The sequence below is a fragment of the Callithrix jacchus genome, chromosome 10 (genome assembly GCF_049354715.1).
Source record: "Callithrix jacchus isolate 240 chromosome 10, calJac240_pri, whole genome shotgun sequence".
NCBI classification, from domain to species: domain Eukaryota; kingdom Metazoa; phylum Chordata; class Mammalia; order Primates; family Cebidae; genus Callithrix; species Callithrix jacchus.
Window position 1 is genome coordinate 13,623,118 of NC_133511.1, and position 21,265 is coordinate 13,644,382.

Genomic DNA, 21,265 nt, shown 5'->3' on the forward strand with positions numbered 1-21,265 from the left:
CTCATTTTGTTGTTTTTTGGTTTGTTTTGGTTTGGTTTTTTGAGACAGGGTTTCACCATGTTGCCCAGGCTGGTCTTGAACTCCTGTGCTCAGGCGATCTTTCCTCCTTAGCCTCCCAAAGTGCTGAGATTGCTGGTGTGAGCCACTGCGCTCAGCTGAAAGCCTAATTTTGGCTTGAAGGTCAGGCCCTCTGTTGCTCTGTTTTGATGGAGTCTTGCTCTGTTGCCCAGGCTTGAGTGCAGTGGTGCGATCTCAGCTCACCGCAGCCTCTGCCTCTCAGGCTCAAGCTACTCTCCTGCCTCAGCCTCCCGAGTAGCCAGGACTATAGGCATGCTCCACCGTTTCTGACTAATTTTTGTATTTTTAGTAGAGACAGGGTTTCACCATGTTGCCCAAGCTAGTCTCAAACTCATGACCTCAGGTGATCCCACCTCAGCCTCCCAGAGCTGGGACTACCGATGTGAGCCACAGTGCTTGAATTGTTTTTTTTTATCCCCAATTTCAACCAATTACCCAAAGTGACTGAGCCATTGATTTCAGCATAGTAAAGTGCTGGCTTGTACATGCACACACACACACACACACACACACGCACACACACGCGGAACTCGTGTACATTTAGTTTCTTGTTGCTTAATGTGAACAAGTATAAGAATCATCCCAGCCCCTAAAGCTCCTACTGAGTCCATTTGGGCTGACGTCTGGTGGAGAAAATCTCCTGAACGGATCTAGCACACATACACCCTGGTTATATAATACAGCTATGATGTGTTCTCTGAGGCTTCCTGCAGTATAGCCTTGCCTCCCCTAATCCGGTGGGGAGAGTACTCAACCCAAACCCAACCCACTGCTCAGTTCCACCCACAACTTTCCTTGAAGGATGAGGCCATCGGCTTCATGAGAAAGTCCAGGTGGGTCTTGGTAGTCCCTGGCTCACCCCGGGTGTTTTCCTCCATCACACAGAGTCCTCACTCTATGGAGAGCACCTGGCCCAGTCAGGGTCCCTGAAGGAAGTCTGGGCACAGCTTCGATCTATCAGCAACTACCTCCAAACTCAGGAGCAAACAGACCAACAGGAGGTAGAGTGGCTGGAGCTCCTGTGCCGCTTTGACCAACTACTCTTCCGAAGCTACGTTTTCATGCTGGGGCTCTACACCATCACTCTGTGCTCCCTCTGGGCACTGTGGGGTAGCGTGTGAAGACTGAAGTGTTCTGATCTCAACAATTGTGCTGTCACTTAAGGGAGAGAGGAGGGGAGTAACAGTGGGTGAAAAAGCTTTCTGGGTGGAATGTGGTGGCTCTTGTCTATAGTCCCAGTGCTTTGGGAGGCCCCGGCAGGAGGATGGAGATTGCTTGAGTCTAGGAGTTTGAGACAAGCCTGGGCAACATCGTGAGACCCATCTCCACCAATACATAAATAAATAGCTGGGTATAGTGGCTCATGCCTGTAGTCTCAGCTACTTGGGAGGTTGAGGTGGGAGGATTTCTTGAGCTCAGGGTTTCAAGGTTGCAGTGAGCCATGATTGCACCACTGCACTCCAGGCTGGGTGACAGAGCAAGATCCTGTCTCAAAAAAATAAAATAAAAAGCTATCCGTCTTCATTGCCTCTCCATTGAGTCCAGGTTCATATATCTAATAGTCTGCTATGTGACCCAAGAATCATGCATTCATGATGAAAATGTATAAACAGTATGAGGTATACAGTGAAAAAGTAAACCTCCCTTCTTATCCAGTCCACTCACCCAAAGTAACCACTGTTAGTAATTTCTTTCAGAAAATGTCTAGGCACGCACATGCATATAGGTATGCTTAAGCAGTTTTTTTTTAAGTGTAAGATGGTGCCATCTTCCAGCCCTGCCTTGGCCATTTATTCAGTCACTCATTCAACAAAACCTTTACTGAGTATTGATTAAGTCCTAGGCATTATGTTAGGCACACCAGAGAATTCTAAATAAGTCAGCACAGATTATTACTCACTTGATTTGATTCCCATGGTCAACCTGGTACCAACCAATGAGAGCATAAAACTCCTGCCATGGCCGGGCGCAGGGGCTCACGCCTGTAATACCAGCACTTTGGGAGGCCAAGGCAGGTGGATCATTTGTGGTCAGGAGTTCGAGACCAGCCTGGCCAACATGGTGAAACCCCATCTCTACTAAAAATACAAAAATTAGCTGGGTATGGTGGCACACACCTGTAATCTCAGCTGCTCGGGAGGTTGAGGCAGGAGAATTGCTTGAATCCGGGAGGTCGAGATTGCAGTGAGCTGAGATTGTGCCACTGCACTCAAACCTGGGCGACAGAGCCAGATTCCATCTCAAAAAAATAAAATAAAATAATAAACTTCTTGCCATATCCCTCACCTTTTGAGGCTCTTGTTACCACTTCCCAGCTAAGTCCACTACTGCCACCCTCTTCCTGTGCCTCTTCAGCAGCTGTGTATCCCCACCGGAGAGAACCCCGGTGCCAAGGCTTCTAAGCGTAGTCTAGCACATCATTTGGTTCACATGCCAGGGGAAATGCACGGGGTGGGAGGACAGGCATAGCCCATGGTCCTTTGGTTCAAGGAAGTTATAATCCACTGTCCCTGAACTAGTCAGCTAGTGTTGCCACAATAAAATATTACACACTAAGTGGCTTTAAGAGAGATTTATTTTCTCACCAGTTGGGAAGCTGGAAGCCCAAGATCAAAGTGCCAACACGTGGGTTTTTTCTGAGCCCTCTCCTTGGCTTGCAGGCTGCTGTTTTCTTGCTGTTTTCACATGACCTTTCCTCTGTGCCTGCTCATCTCTGTGTCCAGATTTCCTCCTCTAACAAGGGCACCAGTCATGTTGGCTTAGGGTCCATCCTAGTGACCTCTCTAAACGTTCATTATTTTTTCAAGGCCCTACGTTCAAACACAGTCATATTCGGAGGTACTGAGGGTTAGGATGTCAACATATGAATTTTGGGGTGGTGGGCAGCAGACAGAGCAGACACATTTCAACCTGTAACATTCATGTGATTCTGGAGGTTTAGCAAGTCCAGAATCTGCAGAATAGGCTGGCAGGCTGGAGACCTGGAGAAGAGTTGCAGTTTGAGACCAAAAGTGGCAGAATTTCCTCTTCTTCCAGGAAGGTGAGTCTTTTTCTAATAAGGCCTTCAACTGATTGGATGAGGCCCACCCACACCATAGCCAGTAATCTGCTCTACTCAAAGTCTACTGATTTAAGTGTTAATCTCGTCTAAAAATTACCTTCCCAGAAACATATAGAGTTTGACTAAAGATCTGTGTACCATGGTCTAGCTATATTGACACATAAAATTAACCACTATGGTCCTGATGGCCCCTTAGCTTCCCATCTATGTCCACAGACCCATCCAGAACAGAAGAGCCTGGTCACCTGGCACTTGGGTAACTAATCAACTTCCAGCCCATACTCTCCTGTAGTCAAATACATATTGATTAGCCGACCTGTGGCCTCATAACCTGAATCCTAAGATTAGAATTCAACTCTTCCACAAAATAGCCTTCATTTTGTATTTGACTTTTTTTTTTTTTTTGCCTCTTGCATTGTTTTCTATCACAGAGTCTTCAATCCAGCCAAGCCAACCCACTTGCTATCCTCCTCAGGAAGGGGTTTATTTCTATCTAAGCTTCTGCTTCTATCTGATACATTCTTCTGCTGCTTCGCCAATCTGTATTTCAACTCTGCCCTAGAGCCCTGCTCAAAACAGCCTTCTTCCCCACAGCCTTTTCACCAGATCACCCCGACTCCCCCCATCTCCACCTTTAGTCTTACCTTACCCCTTATATCCTTCTCCCTTTGAATGTTTTATGCCCGTGTGTGTGTGTGTGTGTGTGTGTGTGTCATATCGACGACACACTCCTAGAATAGTTATCCTATTTTCTCCTTTTGGTTTAATGCCCCATCTATGCCCAGGATCATAAAGAGTGTTATATCATATGGTGATTCTGCAATAACTAGAATGAGCCGGGAGACTCATTCTAGATCACTGCTGATAGTGGACACGTATCTAGTGTGTTTTCCCGAGTCTGAGAGGCAAAATCGATCCAAGGTCAGACCCCCAGTCTCTGGGCATTCCCCTCTCCCTCATCTGGTGCCATCATCTAAAGGTCGATGGGTAGAACATCGACTGTGTGATAGTCATCAGTCCTAATGCTGTCAGCAGAGGACACAAAAGTCCAAAAGCTGTTTGCGAGAAACTTTTTCCAGCACTAAAATTGCCTTAAAAAAAAATCTGCCCCCTCCATCCCCCCGAAGAAAAAGAATTTAAATTCAAACAGCCTTTACCTGCATCCTCCCTCTCTCATTACCTCCCAGTTAGTGCTCAGCGCCAATTGCCCATGAAATTCCACTGCTGCTGTTAATGAAATGAGGAACATAAGAAGTTTGTGAACAGGAAGTGTCCATGCAAACCTCCACCTGTTTCCTTCCTCACTTCCTACTTTCTGCTGCTGCCTCCTCTGCTTTGATGTGCCCAGTTAGGCATCACGGTCCTGATGGCCCCTTAGCTTCCCATCCATATCTATTCTGGCTTTCTGTACTTCCTCCTCCAGTTAACGGAGCAAAGGAGGAAAAGGCCTGCAGTGAACTCATCACTGCGGGGTCTCTCTCCTTCCCAACTATGTCTTGGAGAAAGCACCAGTGTAAAAGTCAGGATTCCTGACGATTATGGTCCTGGCTCTGTCATTATTTGGCCAAGGGACCTCCATGAGCCTAACTTCTCAGACCTCAACTTACTTTATTTGAAACTGGGGCTGATTATGTTTGTTTTACCTGCTATCACAGAGTTATGAGGATCAACATGAAAGAATGTATTGAATAGTGCTCTGAAAAGTCAATAATGCATGACGAAATAAAGGTAAGACCTGCTTGCCATCAACAGATGGACTCAGTCTTGAGTTTTTGGTGCAGGATCTGATTTCCAGCTCCCTCCTTCAGAATCCAGTCATGGGTTCTGGTTCTCCCCCAGTGGTACCACTATTATAGGATGCAAAGGGCAAGGCTGAAGCCATTACATGCCTCCTTACAGAGAAATTGTGTATCAGGGGTTGCCAAAGGGACTTCCCATTCCATCTCACATGCAGCTCACCTTTGTTCCATTCTGATGACATTGCCCAGATTCTTTCCATCAGCCTCTAAGAAGCAGCCCTTTCAGAGTGAAGCCTAGCCACCAAGCTGGTCCCAGTGTGCCCTTCCTCTGTCTAGTGCCAAATGGCCTTAATCTCACCTGCAACCCAGAACTCATTCAAAGCCCCAGAGTCACGTCTACATTCTGAAAGAATGACATCGTAAACTAAAAATAAAATTCTAAGGGCCTTCTGGTCATCCAAATGGACTCCATCCTCTCAGTGCGGACACCCCAAAGTTAACCTGAAAGGCTGCTTCAGGCAATGTTGAAAGGGGGTGTCAGACATGCCTCATGATGCTCTCCCTTTTAGAATTCAGGAAATGTTGACCAGCATCAGCATAAACATCAACATGGATCTTAAGTCTGATAAGAAACATTTACAATCTGTACTCTCTGAAGCCTGCTACCTGGAAGCTTCATCTGCATGATAAAACTTTGGTCTCCACAACCTCTTATTGTAATCCAGACATTTCTTGGTATTGATAATAACTCTTTGAAACAATTGACAATCAGAAAAAGATTAAATCTACTTATGATCTGGAACCCCCTGTCCTACTGGCTTTGAGTAGTCCCACCTTTCTGGATGGAACCAATATATATCTTAAATGTATTTGACTGATGTCACATGTCTACCTGAAATGCACAAACCAAGCTGTGCCCTGACTACCTTGGGCTCATGTTCTTGTAAGTTCTTTTAGGCTGACTGACCACACCATGGACAGCATGGTAACCTCTGTGGCTGCACATACACTCCAGAGAGTTCCTGGAACTAAAGTCTGAAGTAACTGGAAGACCACAAAAAGGGGAAGAATGATCAACCCCTGCGGTGCCTAATTAACTTTTTGCGACATTCTCTTATTGTTCCTTATTCCCTCCTCAACTGATAAGGCAATTGGACTTTGTAACTGACCTTGGTCGACCTCATGACTCCAGACCCTATGACCCCCTCTCAGCTTGCAAAAACCACCCTGAACTGTAACTTCTGTAACTTTCCACTGCCTACCCCAAACCTACAAAACCAACTGCTATCCCATGGCCCTGTGCTGACTCTGTTTTTGGACTCAGGCTGCCTGCACCTGGGTGAATAAACAGCCATGTTGCTCACACAAAGCCTGTTTGGAGCATCTCTTCATTCAGAGCGTGCATTTAACAGTTCTCCAGGTCTCCTGGGGGCTGGGTCACTGGCCATGGTCTCTCATATTTGGCTCAGAATACATCTCTTCCAATATTTTACAGAGTTTGACTCTTTTCTTCAACAACATCATGAACAAATGGCGCTACAGACCTCTTCCTGGAATAGTGTCCCTCTGTGGTGGGAGGAATATGGGGTGCCAGCAGCCCTTATTTGCAGAGCAGCTTTAGCTCAGCCCCTCCAAATGTTCATACATTTCATGATTCCTGTTTCATAGAGAAAGGAAACTGAGGAACAGAGCAAAAATGGGATTCTCCCAGCTGTGAACGCGCCTACCATCTGCTCTTTGCCAGAATCCAAGGTGGTTTCAGCACTCACCGAGAAATCACAGCTCCAGTTTTGGGGGCTTCACTGATGTCTAGAATAAAGACTTAGTTAAGCACAGTCCCAGGCTAGCCAGGCAGCCCCAGTTCATGATGCTGCAGAACTTTCTCCTTAGTTCAGCTAAAAACCGGGTCCTTGTCATACAGCCATGAAAAATTAGGCTTGCAGACATTCTGAAGAACAAGAAAAACGGAATTTACTGGATGAAAAGAAAAAAAATGGAAACAGGGACTCTCAGCAAAGGGAGAGAACTGCTAGCCAGTTTTGCCACCTCACAGATTGAATTCCCAGTTACCACACCCCAGAACAGGAGAGAGAGGCCAGGCTCCTCCCTGCTACAAAGGGCATGAACTTTTCCATGGCTCTACCCTGTTCTCCCAGTGTGCAGGCTGGTCAGGGGTTCTCCAGGGATCTTCCCCCTTTATACTGGGCTGTCTCAATTATATTTCTTTCTTTCTTTTTTTTTTTCTGGGACAGAGTTTCACTCTGTCACTCCGCCCAGACTGGAGTGCGGTGGTATGATCTTGGCTCCCTTTAGCCTCCACCTCCTAAGTTCAAGCGATTCTTGTGTCTCAGCCTCCTGAGTAGCTGGGACTACAGGCATGCGCCACCATACCTAGCTAATTTTTGTATTTTTAGTAGAGAAGGGGTTTCACCATGTTGGCCAGGCTGGTCTCAGGTGATCCACCCACCTTGGCCTCCCAAAGTGCTGGGATTACTGGAATGAGCCACCATGCCTGACCTCAATTGTGTTATAAGATGACTTCTGAATGCTGCTCTGATGATCTCCCTGAGCCTCTGCAGCCTTGAGTATTGCCAATAATCAGGTGGCAGAGGGTCTCCCTTTTCTCCCAAGATACTTGCCACACCTTCTGCAGTTGTCCTAGAGGAGCCGGACCTCCAATATCAAGTAAGCTGAACTTTTCACCTTTTAAACCACTGTGCGTCTCCTGTGGTCTGCCTTTCCAGCCTGGATGGGCCAGGAGGGGAGCCGGAGTGAACCCCGCCCTTGCTAGAATTCATCCTCCAGATGCACTCACTTCGCAGAGGTTTAATGACACATTTTAAGGGAAGGTTAGTAGAAGTGGGTGGAGTCTAAGTTTTATCCTGCCCTGTGGCTCTGAGGCTTCTAGAAAACTTTAGAGCTTGGGTTTTAAGGTAACAGTCACTCCACCAATTCCTGCATGGTGGATTGTCTCCTCAGGGGAGAGAGCCCTCCAGAAACGCTGAGTTTCTTCCCTGCAAGCCCATCTGTGACCCTGGGCTGTACCTCGACCATCGCCCTGTCGAGCTTAGCCTTCCCTGGCTCAGACTCCATCTCAGCAGCCGGAACTGCTCAGTCCTGAGTTATTTACCTGCAGAGACAGTAAGAGCTTCATAATTAGCTGAGCAACAGCATGGAGGCTTTTACGAGCAGCCACGCCCCCCACCACACTCTGGTGTCCATAATTGAAATGACCCACGCCAGTGATTAGATTAGGGGGCTGAAGAAGCCCAGCACGCCACTCCGAGCCCCCTCCCCATCCTGTCGGGGAGGTGATGTAGTTAAGTTTGTGCTTCATTTGGCAGAGGCCATAAAGAAGGAATTGCAGCAAGGTTTTCTGCAGGGGTGGAAGGCACTGCTGGGCCGTGGGCGGCCTCTGTGTCAGGCAACAGATTCCCGATCTGAGTGGGAGGGAGCCCTTTTTTCCCTTTACCTCACCCTCTCTACCTCTCCCGCAGCCTGTGCTGGGCTCTGAAGGCCTGGGGCATACGTAAGTCTAGCGGGATGGTCATCCCTCCTCAGTGTCACTGGTGATCCAGGCTCACGTGGACAGCCAGCTTCTGGTCACCCTGCCCATCCTCTTTGGAGAGCGCCAGGCTGAGGGCAAGGGAATCAGGTTCTGTTGGCAGTTCTTTTTCTCTCCGCCTCCCAGCCCAGTCTCGGCTTGCAGCTCTTCCTTACGGCAGCCTCCTTCTCTACCCCAGCTCCCTTTGCCTGTGGTCTCTTCCCACCACCTGCCCCTTTTGCACACGTGACTGCATTTGGCCAAGCTGTGTAATAGCTGAAGTTTCCTTTCATTCCGTCCTCTTTCCCACCCATATCTACCCAGGGACCTATGTCGGCATGCTGCCCAAAGAACATCTCACTGTTGTGCTCTTCCCAAATCTCCTTCCCGGACACCAAGCGCAAATGAGATCTAAACCCTTCCACTGTGCCAATGCCTTTTAAATACAGTCATTTAAAATTAATCTGTTCTGAAATACAAATTGGTAAAACGAGTTCATGCCAAATTTTCAACCTGGGTTCATTTATCCCTAGCGTGGCTCAGCACTGTGCCAGGTATACCCAAAGCCCCAGCATGAACATGATTTCTCTTCTAAAGCATTGGTTTTACTCAACAGTATGTTGTTAGAAGAATTATTTACTTTCCTGTGAAAATAGGTACTGATATATTTTGGTGAAGAAACAAACATTTAGAATAGAACATTAAAGATACAACTTTATTTAAAAAAAAATTTTTTTTTTGAGACGGAGTTTCGCTGTTGTTACCCAGACTGGAGTGCAATGGCACGATCTCGGCTCACCGCAACCTCCGCCTTCTGGGTTCAAGCAATTCTCCTGCCTCAGCCGCCCAAGTAGCTGGGACTACAGGCACACACCACCATGCCCAGCTAATTTTTGTATTTTTAGTAGAGACGGGGTTTCACCATGTTGACCAGGATGGTCTCGATCTCTTGACCTCGTGATCCACCCGCCTCGGCCTCCCAAAGTGCTGGGATTATAGGCGTGAGCCACCACGCCCTGCCTATTTTTAATTATCATGGGTACACAATAGTTGTTCATATGTATAGAGTAAGTGTGATATTTTGATACAAGTATACAATGTGTAACGATCAAATCAGGGTAACTGAAATATCCATCACCTCAAGTATTCATCATTTCTTTGTATTAGGAACATTCCAACTTCACTCTTCAGGTATTTTTTGTTTGTTTGTTTGTTTGTTTTGAGACAGAGTCTCGCTCTTTCGCCCAGGCTGGAGTGCAGTGGCGCAATCTCAGATCACTGCAACCTCTGCCTCCCAGGTTCAAGAGATTCTCCTGCCTCAGCCTCACAGGTAGCTGGTATTATAGGCGTGCACCACCAGGCCCAGCTAATTTTTGCATTTTTTGGTAGAGACAGGGTTTCGCCACATTGGCCAGTCTGGTCTCAAACTCCTGACCTCAAGCGGTCTACCCACCATGGCCTCCCAAAGTGCTGGGATTACAAGCATGAGCCACTGAACCCGGCCTTACTCTTTGGTTATTTTGAAATGTACAATAAATTGTTGTTAACTGTAGTTCTCCTATTATGCTACCAGTCACTAGATCTCATTCCTTCCATCTAACTGGACTTTTGTACCCATTAACCATTTTCTTTTTATCCCCCCTCCTTCCCACTACCTTTCCCAGGTAGTGGAGAAGAGGGGGGATAAAACGAAAACCATCTGTAGTAAGCCAAGATCGCTCCACTGCACTCCAGTCTGGAGCCTGGTGACAGAGCAAGACTCTGTTTCAAAAAAAAAAAGAAGGAAACAACCATCATTCTGCCCTCTATCTCTATGAGTTCAATTGTTTTGTTTTGTTTTTAGCTTCCACATATAAATGGGCACAGGCAATGTTTGTCTTTCTGTGCCTGGCTTATTTCACTTAACAGAACGACCTCCAGTTCCATCCATGCTGCAAATGACAGAATTTAATTCCTTATTATAGTTGAATAATATTTCCTCGTGTCTATGTACCACATTTTCTTCATGGATTCATCTGCTGATGGACATTTACGTTGATTCCATATTAAAGATAAAGTTTTAAGCTTCATGGAAGGGGATTACCTTTTGCTCTGCCCTTGCTTTAAAATAGAGTATATTAATAGACAATTTGAGGTATTGGCAAGGCCAACAGATCAGGAGACAATTGCTGGAAAAGATGGTTTATTATTTGTAGTTCCCAAGAGGGGCGCATGAGCTGCACGATGGGAGTGGGGCATGCACACCAGAAAACGCCCAGGTTGATTACAGGGGTGGGGGGTGGGGAGGCACTGTGAGGAAGAGCCTTAACAGCTTCTGCTAGAAGGAGCAGGTAAGGCAGGGTAAGCAGGCTTAGGGTGGGCTAGTGTGAGTGATTTCTGGGGACTTTGGGGTATGGTGGCTCTCCCTAGTCTGATATCCAGCCCTGGGATGATTAGGGCAGGTGGACAGTGACTTGGAGTGTGAGAACCTGATATAAAGGGTTATTGGGGATGTGGGCTCTGGATTGGTTTGTATTTGAAAAATGTGCTTGTAGGAGAGTTGTTTGCTGTCTCTAGGAAACAGGGTTTCCTCTGGGAGGGGCAGTCTCTCCAGGGTCAGCAAGGCCCCAGATGTCAAAGCATCAGCATATACAAAATAAAAGACATGGCGAATACTGCCCCTCAGAGATTCTAGTCAGGATGCATCCTTTTCTTCTGGTTTTGGGTAGTTTAGTGGAAATGGGCAGCAGAACTCAAAGGACTGGCTCTCCAGGTGACACTGTTGGATATTGTGGCAAGCATGTAGGAAAAAGACATTTGAGGAAAGCAATAGCTGGGCAAGACATATTCATTCATGCATTAGTCCACTCATCCACCCATTTGGTAGTAGTAACTTGAGCATCAGCTCTGTGTCCGGGACCTTGCCAGGTGCCAGAATAGCACCATGAATAGGACACTCAGAGTTTCTGGCCTTGAAGAAGCTTTTTTTTTTTTTTTTTTGAGATGGAGTTTCGCTCTTGTTACCCAGGCTGGAGTGCAATGGCGCGATCTTGGCTCACCACAACCTCCGCCTCCTGGGTTCAGGCAATTCTCCTACCTCAGCCTCCCGAGTAGCTGGGATTACAGGTGTGCACCACCATGCCCAGCTAATTTTTTGTATTTTTAGTAGAGATGGGGTTTCACCATGTTGACCAGGATGGTCTTGACCTCGTGATCCACCCGCCTCGGCCTCCCAAAGTGCTGGGACTACAGGCGAGCACCACCATGCCCAGCTAATTTTTGTATTTTTAGTAGAGACAGTGTTTCACCTTGTTGACCAGGATTGTCTCAATCTCTTGACCTCCCGCCTCGGCCACCCAAAGTGCTGGGATTATAAGCGTGAGCCACCGTGCCCGGCCTTGATTTTTGTATTTTTTGTGAGATGGGGTCTCGCTATGTTGCCTAAGTTAGTCTTGACTCAAGTGATCCACCCACTTGAGTGCTGAAATTTCAGGCATGAGCCATCACACCCTGCCAACCTTTACTTCTTAAAAGCCTCTGATATTTGCCAACTTTATATGTGAGAGGGAGGGGCTCATGTTAGCATGAGCACGAAATGAATTTCATTTCCAGCCCCACCACCCAATAGGTTTGTGACTCTGGTCAAGTTACTTCACTATCTTAGAACTTCGGTTCTTTTCTATCTGGAAATTCTAGAAAGAGGTGGGTTTTGCTTGTTTGTTTGAGACAGAGTCTCACTCTGTTGCCCAGATTGGAGTGCAGTGGTTAGATCTTGGCTCACAACCTCCACCTCCTAGGTTCAAGTGATTCTCCTACCTCAGCCTCCTGAGTAGATGAGATTACAGGTGCCCACCCCCACATCGCTAATTTTTGCATTTTTAGTAGAGACGGAGTTTCATCCTTTTGGACAGGCTGGTCTCGAATTCCTGACCTCAAGTGATCTGCCAGCCTTGGCCTCCCAAAGTCCTGGGAGGTGTGAGCTACCTTGCCCCACCTAGAAAGAGGTGTTTTGCTGAGGTGTTGAGAGAATGGAATAAGATAAGATGTATTAAGTGCTGAGTGCAGTGCCTTGCATTCAGGAATTGAGAAGAATAGATTCTTCTTCATCACCGTCTTACCACAGGGCTGTTATGAGTGCCCAGGGAGATGACATATGAAAGCGCTTTGTAAACTTGCCAGGTTTTGCTCCTCAGAGTGTGGGTCCAGGACCAGCAGCATCAGCATCACCTGGGGACTTGTAAGAAATGCAGAATTTCAGGTCCTCCCAGACCTCCTGAATCCGAATCTGATTTCCAACCGTTCTCTCGGGGGACCGATGTGCACATTGTCTTTCGAGTAGTAGGAATTGAAGAAAGATGGAGGTAAAGGGTGACAGCGGATGCTAAGGGAGGCCTGAGGAGCTGGGTGTTCAGGGGCAGCCCAGCGTCACATGCAGCCCGCCTCTGCTACCAGGACAGCTGGGCCCACGGGGCACCTGCCAATCACTGCGCTGCACTTGGTAATCTCCCCTCCTCCCAATCAGAGCAGTCAAGCACTCGGCGCAGCTGGGCAGCGGAATTATAGGCTGCAGGCAGATGGCAGAGATGGCTCTGTGTGTGCGGTCCAAGGAAAGAGTGAGTGAAGGGCAAACAGCGCCTCTTCCACAACTCCCGTCCCCTGTAGCAAACACGCTCTTTTCGGGAGAATAAGGCTGGGCTGCCAGCACCAAGGATCAGGTGGCCCCCAGTTTCCCAGAGCCCACTTGCTGCCCTGCACCAGCCTCCGGGCTCTTCTGCCTGCTGAGTCATGGGCATGGTACCTTGAGAGACCCTCTGCCCAGTGCCCCTTAGTTGTGTGAGTCCCCCATCCTGAGGGAGAAGTGTTCTTTAGCTGACTCTCCTCCCACAGATACAGCCCTTTTGTTCATCCAAATGCTCCCCTTTCCCCAGAGCGTGAAATATCAGGACATCAGGTGGAGGTAGGCCTGAGACTGGAGGGACCATGTGGTTGTCATCCTTCTGTTTCTCCAGCTTCTAGCACAAAGACTGGCACAGGGCAGAGGTCTAGAGAGTTCTGGTTGAAGGAGCATCCATGTCAGTTTCCTCAGAAGGCAGCCAGCCTGGCTGCAGTGAGGGAGGCGCCTGGCTGCCATCTCCTACCAGAGCCCTGGTGGTGGAGAGTGAGGGACGAAGAATCCTAGGCTGTGCTGCTGCCACTGCTCCTTCCCCTGCCTCCCACAGCTGCCAGTGCTGGAGGGAGGCAGCACCCTTAGAGACCGGATGATCTGTCTTTGCATTCTGGTCCCGGGCTTCTGAGTGGCCTGTTCTCCCTGCCGCCACCATGTCTCAGCCCTGGTCCCTGGGAGGGATGAAAGATCTCTCCTCCCTGATCTTCCCTTTCTGGTGATATTTCAAATACCCATTAGGTTTTATGGGGCGTTGCTTCCAAGGCTATAGGAGATGGCTCTGGGGCTGCACTCCAGGCGCTTAGGTCCCCCGAGCCTGTTGACTCTTCTGCCACGCAGCCTGTCCTCCTACCCCTTTGCGCTTGAGCCACCACATCCCTCTCCCTGCCATCCTTAGCTTGACACAGAGGACACCAGGCAGAGCCCAGGCTTGTCATTGAGGCTTTATAGACCTGGGGTCCCCTGCTCTGCCTCTTGGGCAGCAGAGAGTGTCTGTATGTGTATCTGAGGCAGTAACTCAAAGTTGGAGGCGAATCTAGACCAGCTCATGCAAAGCTCTCATTTTGCAGACAAGGCTGGGAGAAAATGACAATATACCCAAGATAACACTAAAGACCATGATAATGATTACTGATAGCTACTGAAATGGTGAGTGTGTACGTAACATGCATTGGATGAGGACTTGCCATGGTGAAGCTAATTTAGCCCACATGACCCTCTTCCATGATATGTTACATTTGCAGATACCGAAACTGAGGCTCAGACAGGTTAAGAAACCTGCCTACCACCACTCAGTAAGTGAGTGAAAGAGTAGAATGTGGTGTCAGGAGTTTTGCTTGATCATCAAGCAACTTTAGTAGCTTCTTCTGAAAAGCAAAGTGGTGAGACTAAGAGCCCATGGAGCTGTGGAGGCAGCTCCATTACCTGAGCTCCTGTTGGGTAGAAGCTGCAAAGGTGAGGGGTTATCATTCCAATCCAGCACTATACCCTGCTTGGAAAGAGGCCCCCGCCCCAGTTGAGAAGATGCACACATTGCCTTGGGCTAGAATCTTCAGGAACCCATGTGCCTCTCTGTCCAGGCTGAAGAGATGTAAATGGGAAGGGAGAGGTGTCAGAAACGGGACGTGGGCTAGGCCAGCGGCGTGGCTCACATCTGTAATCCCAGCACTTTAAGAGACTGAGGCCAGGTGGATCACTTTAGGTCAGGAGTTTGAGACAAGGCTGGCTAACAAGGTGAAAATATGTTTTGTCTTCACTAAAAATATAAAAATCAGCTGGGCATGTGGTGGGCACCTGTAATTCCAGCTAATCGGGAGGCTGAGGCAGGAAAATTGCTTGAACATGGGAGGTGGAGGTTGCAGTTAGCTGAGAGCAAGCCCACTGCACTCTAGCCTGGGCAGCAGAGCAAGATTCCATCTCAAAAAAAAAAAAAAAAGACTCTTATTCAGATCACCTCATTAAGTCCTCCCCCAAACTCTGTGGTAGGTGACATGCATGTGTCCTCCCAAGTTTCAGAGAGGTTGACTGACTTGTCCAAGACATGTAGCTAAGAATTGGCAGAGCTGGCATTTGAATGATGTTAGGACAGGCTAGGTTATTGCTGTGGTAACACATGATCCCCAAATCTCTGTGGCTTACAAGAGCAAACTCTGTGCCCACAGAGGTCAGCCCCAGCTCTGATCTGTGTCTTCACTCTTGAGATCCAGGCTGCTGGAGTAGCCTCCATTGAGAACATCACCAGTTACCACGTAGAGAAAGATATACACGTGGCGGGGTGTGGTGGCTCACGCCTATAATCCCAAGTAATCCAGGAAGCTGAGGTGGGTGGATTACTTGAGGTCAGGAGTTCAAGACCAGCCTGGCCAAGATGGTGAAACCCCATCTCTACTAAAAATACAGTAATTAGCCAGGTGTAATGGTGGGAGCCTGTAATTTCAGCTACTCAGGAGGCTGAGGCAGAAGAGTCGCTTGAACCCAGGAGGTAGAGGTTGCAGTGAGCAGAGATTGCACCACTGCACTCCAGCCTGGGCAACAGAGCAAGACTCCATCTTAAAAAAAAAAAAAGATGCACACATCCTTTCTGCTCACAACTTAGTGTCCTACTGTACTTGTCATACATGCCACCCAACCACCACAAGGCCAGGAAGTACGATCCTTACAAGTGCCCAGAAAAAGGGAGAACTGGAATATCTGGAGCACAGCACTCACAGTTAGCACATAGTTTCCAATCACCCAGCTTGACTGATTCCCTCAGTGCACTGAGCTGGTTTCCTCATCGGAAAGGTGGGAATAGTAATTCTACCTTGCAGGACCGTTGTGGTGAGTAAATGAGATAATGTACAAAAACCTCAAGCCTCGGAACACTGAAGAGTAGCCATTTGTACGTTCATGTGTGAAGTTCAGGGATACTCTGGGACTGTTCAGTTCAACCCTTGTTCGGTGCGATGACAAATCAAGCTACAGAATTTAGAAGAGTCCTCTGAAACGGGAGGGCAGGCTTTGGGAAGTGCTGCTGCTCTCTGCGTGCATGAAACCATCTTCAGGGAATCCAGGGAGGAAGGAACATTTCCAGGAGGACAATCAGTGGCAACAGCCAATGTGCAAATGTGATTATGTCAGCATACATGCAGACTGCTGAGCGCTTCTGCAGGACTCTTCATTTAGGACTAATTAAATGCTTGGAAGCAGGAAGATGGAGAGGGTCCTCTCCAGGAAGCTACTTCAGGCCAGCAAGACACTTCAGGGCCTATTTACAGAGGTGGAATGCTGCAGAGGAAGAAGAAGAAGAGGGCAACTCAACTCAGAGTGCCCCAGAGGAGGAACAGGAGGCCAGAGGGGTGGAAATCACTTGGGATATTGTGGGATCCTCCCACCCTAACCTTGGCCTCTGAGGGTCTGAGGTTTTGTGTGATGTAAGAAAACAAAATCAGAGTTTGTGCTGGTGATTGTGAAGTGGGCACTGCCTGTGGAATGGCATGGGTCCATTTTCCATTGCCATGGTGAAGAATGACCACAAATTTAGCGGCTTAAAAACAACATGAGATTTTCCTCTTACAGATAGGAAGTCAACAGTCTGAAGTCAATTTCACTGGGTTAAGCCAATTCTGCCGGCCGAATTGCTTCCTTCTGGAGGTTCTCAGGGGAGAATCTGTTCCCCTGCCTTTTTCAGTTTTTAGGGGTCACTGGCATTCTTCAGTTTATGTCCCCTTTCTCCGTCTTCAAGGCTCAAACCAGTTTCTGCTTCTGTCATGCACAGCCTTCTCGTCCATCATCAAATCTGCTTCTGCCTCCCTTTAATAAGGACACTAAATCATCACATTTAGGACTGACCCTGGCAACCCAGTATAACCCTTCATCTCAAGATCCCTAATGTAATCACATCTGAACATTCCCGTTTTGCCATCTAAGGAAAGACGTATAGGTCCCAGGGATTAGGATCTGGGTATCTTTGGGCCATTATTCATGATACCACAGGAAGCTTTTGAGATGGTTTGAATAGCAAAAGGGCAACCATTGTCTTAGGCCATTTTGGATTGCTCTAAAGGAATACTCGAGGCTGGATAATTTAGAAAGCAGTTTGTTTGGCTCATGGTTCTGCAGACTATACCAGAAGCATGGTGCCAGCATCTGCTTCTAGTGAGGGCTTCAGGAAAATTCCACTGACAGTGGAAGGTGAAGGGAAGCAGGCTTCACGTGGGAAGAGAGGAGGAAAGAGAAGGAAGGCAAGGGTGCTAGTCTCTGCAACACCCAGCTCTTGTATGAACATATAGAGCAAGAACTCACTCATCACAACGGGGAGGGCACCAAGCCATTTAACAGGGATCCACCTCCATGACACGAGCACCTCCCCCTAGGCCTCACCTCCAGCAATGGGGATCACACTTCAAAACATGAGATTTGGGGGGGCCAAACATCCAAACAATAGCAACCATGAACCCGACTGCATTGGTAGATCTTCCACTTGGCCCTGGGGTAGGGAGCACCCTGCAGGCCATAGCTGTGGGTAGAACCTCTGTGGTGACCCCCAGAGAGCCTGTCCCTTCAGCCATGTAACCAGTGCCCAATAGACAGTGACACAGAGCAGTAATAATGTCATCATTACTGTCATGTAATGGACGAATGATTACATGAATTGATTACAAGAGACATGTCATGTAATCAACGAATCTATTAACAACCATGGTTTCAGTGTCTGTGTATCCTGTGGGTGGCGATTCAGACCTGGAGCCCTGCAGGTTCTCTGAGTAGGAGATTCAGTCAACAAATATTTATTGAGGTCCTACTATGTGTCAGGCACTGTTCCAGATACTTGGGATAGACACATCCGTGAACAAAGCACACAGAGATCCCTGCCTTCATGACACTAAATTTCCATCGGTAGAGACAGACAATAAGGAATCAACTGAAGTCAAAAGAAGTTATTGTGTAGAATGTTAGGTGGTAATGGGGCTATGGAAAAACAGAAAAAATTAGGGCAGGGGAAGAGAGATCAGGCATGCTGGGGTGGGATGAGGCAGGTGAGGGTTATTACATGGAGTAGCAGGGGAGGTGGAGGTTGCAGTGAGCCAAGATGGCTTCACTACACTCCAGCCTGAGCGAAAGAGTGAGACCCCATCTCAAAAAAAAAAAATCAAAAAGAAAACTGAGGTTGAGGTTGGACACTTTAGTTATTACTGTATGATTGTGCCCCCCCAGCACTCACAGGTTAGACCCTCACCCCCAATGTAATAGTTTTGGGAGGTGATTAGCGCCCTTATAAAGAGATTCCAGAGAGCTGGTAGCACCATGAATTGTGGTTTTTATGATTTCTGTGTCAGGGGAAGAGAGGGTGGATATCAGGATATCTGGGAGAAGGGGCATGCCTAATTTGAACCAGGTGATGTTGATATTGTCTTGCCCATTCCAGATGAATAATTACCAAGCTAGAATATTCCCACAAAGTCTGGTGAATTCAATAGATAGGTACGTTTAGTAGGCAGGACAATTGTTCCTTTATTCCCATGAGGTAGGTGATGAAATTGAGTATACAATCGAGACAGTTTGGTTGGTTTGCCCAAGATCACATAGTTCACAATGGAACAAGGACTAGGGCCAGGCTCTATTCCATTTTCTCATTGCTTCTTGTTAAAAATTAATTTCTTTTTTTTTAAAATAAAAAACTCATTTCTAATAATGTAATTTAAAGCATAACAGGGTAGAGAGTGAAAACTGTCTTTCTCCCCACGCCGTCTGCCAGACATACATCCTATCCCTAAAGGCAACGACCTTTACAATTTTCTTCCTCTTCACATTTTTCCTCAGTAGAAAAGGCAGAAGACAGAATCAGATCTTCAGGAGTGCTGGCTTAGCTTGGCTGAGGGTTCTATACCAGGCTTGGTCATACACAGCTGCGTGACCTTGGACAATCACTAAATATCTCAGAGTTGTAGTTCCTTGTGTTTAACATAAGGGTTAAGGGTAATGTAACTGATATAGTTTGAATATTTGTCCTCCACAAATCTCATGTTGAAATGTGATTCACAGTGTTAGAGGTGGGGCCTGGTGGGAGGTGTTGGGTCATGGGGGCAAATCTCTCATGAATGGCTTGGGCCATGCTCATGGTAATGAGTGAGTTCTTGCTCTATTACTTCACGAAATAACTGATTATTTTTAAAAGGCTGGCCTCCCTTCCTCTCTCTCTTGCTACTTCTCTCTCCATGTGACCTGCCTCTCTCCCTTCCCCTTTCACCATGAGTAGAACTTTCCTGAAACCCTTTACTAAAAGCAGATGCTGGCACCTTGCTTTTTTGGCGGGGTGGGGATGGAGTCTTGCTCTGTCACCCAGGATGGAGTGCAATGCCACAATCTTAGCTCTCTGCAACCTCTGCCTCCTGGGCTCAAGCGATTCTCCCTGCCTCAGCCTCCCAGGAAGCTGGGATAACAGGCACACACCACCACGCTCGGCTAATTTTTGTATTTTTTAGTAGAGATAGGTTTTCACCATATCGGTCAGGCTGGTCTCAAATTCCTGATCTCGTGATATGCCTGCCTCAGCCTCCCAAAGCGCTGGGATTATAGGCATGAGCCACCATGACTGGCCGACATTCATGCTTCTTATACAACTTGCAGGACCATGAACCAAATCTTTTTTTCTTTATAAATTTCCCAGCCTCAGCTATTTCTTTACAGCAACACAAACAGACTAACACAGTCACCTGCCTCAGAGTGTTAGAATGAGTTCATATAACAGAGAACTTGCCTGAAAGCATACATGGCCATACAAAGATGGGAAAATGTGATTATTCTCTGCCTCTGTTTTCTTTTCTCTGGAAGAGCCCATGAACCACCACTGTTTCCACTGCTTCACAGACTCTGAAAACGATGGATCGGAGATGGAACTCATTTCCACAGGATGAAAGGATATGATTCAAAATCGTACCAAGTGCAATTAAAGTTAGATATTAGAAGAAACTTTGTTTTAGAATCCCAAAGGGATTTTTGAGGCTCTGAAAATTTCTGAGAAAATACCAATAATACATTAAGCCTCTGTTTTTCCCAGAAACAAGAAAATGGAAAAAATAGCCTCTTCAATTCCTTCTTTTCTAGAAGTTCTTCAGAAATCAAGTAAGAGAGAAATTTAAACCCAGCCACCTTCTGCCCCAGGTCCAGTTCTGGGGTGGCCACATGGGTAAATGGCTACTCACCAGGAGTAGGATGGCCTCTCTGGTCCTTTCCTCCTTGAAGTTATATTAAATCCCTCGAGTTAGAGAGAAATCTAAGCCGAATGCCCCCAGGTCTGGGGTGATCATCTGCTCCGGGATGATCAATAGGGTGATGACCCATCACTAGCCCCATTAAAGCCTAGACTTTGCTACCAGCTTGCTAATTTTAGATGTAATTTCCAGGGTGACCCACCCTGGAGAGCACTCTAGAGTTGGCTGAGTTGTTTGGGAACAGAAAAAAGCTTCCACCCACAAGTAGTTGAAAAAGCTAGAATTTGATGGAAGTTTGGGGAAACGAGTAGGGCAAAATGCTCATTTTCTAGGAAGGAGAGATATTCAAGAGGCTAGAACATTTCCATCTTGAAACCTGTAAGTACTGGAGTGAGACCATCCTTCTGCGCCAGAAAGGAGGGAAAGGGGAGGAAAGAAGGAAGGCTCCAGCAGGGCGCGGTGGCTCACGCCTGTAATCCCAGCACTTTGGGAGGCTGAGGCGGGTGGATCATGAGGTCAAGAAATCGAGACCATCCTGTCAACATGGTGAAACCCCATCTCTACTAAAAATACAAAAAATTAGCTGGGCATGGTGGCGCATGCCTATAATCCCAGCTACTCGGGAGGCTGAGGCAGGAGAATTGCCTGAACCCAGGAGGTGGAGGTTGCGGTGAGCCAAGATGGCGCCATTGCACTCCAGCCTGGGTAACAAGAGTGAAACTCCGTCTCAAAAAAAAAAAAAAAAAAAGAAGGAAGGCTCCTGCTTGCTCTGCCAATTTCTCATATCCATCATTCCCTGGTGGCTTGTATGAAGGATTACCTCCTCTCTTATGAGCACAAGTCCCCAAATCTCCAAAGTTTAGCACCAGGAAGGTCTCCAGGCAGGCAGAGCAGGAACCAAGGAGCCCCATGCAGTTCTTTGGTTTCACCTTCTGGTGCTTCTCTCTCTCATACAAGTGTTGCTGCCACCACGCTGGCCTAACCAGGAACAAAGACCCCATCCTTCTC

General features: G+C 47.4%; 1 protein-coding gene across 1 annotated transcript in view; it reads left to right on the plus strand.

The window, feature by feature from the left end:
• Positions 1-4,271, plus strand: part of HTR3B (5-hydroxytryptamine receptor 3B) — a 43,809-nt gene extending 39,538 nt beyond the window's left edge. The window contains exon 9 of the mRNA XM_017977547.4: positions 964-4,271. Coding sequence (XP_017833036.4) covers positions 964-1,199 — 236 coding nt within the window. The 3' untranslated portion in view covers positions 1,200-4,271. The remainder of the gene's footprint in view (positions 1-963) is intronic.
• The last annotated feature ends 16,994 nt before the right edge of the window (positions 4,272-21,265 follow it).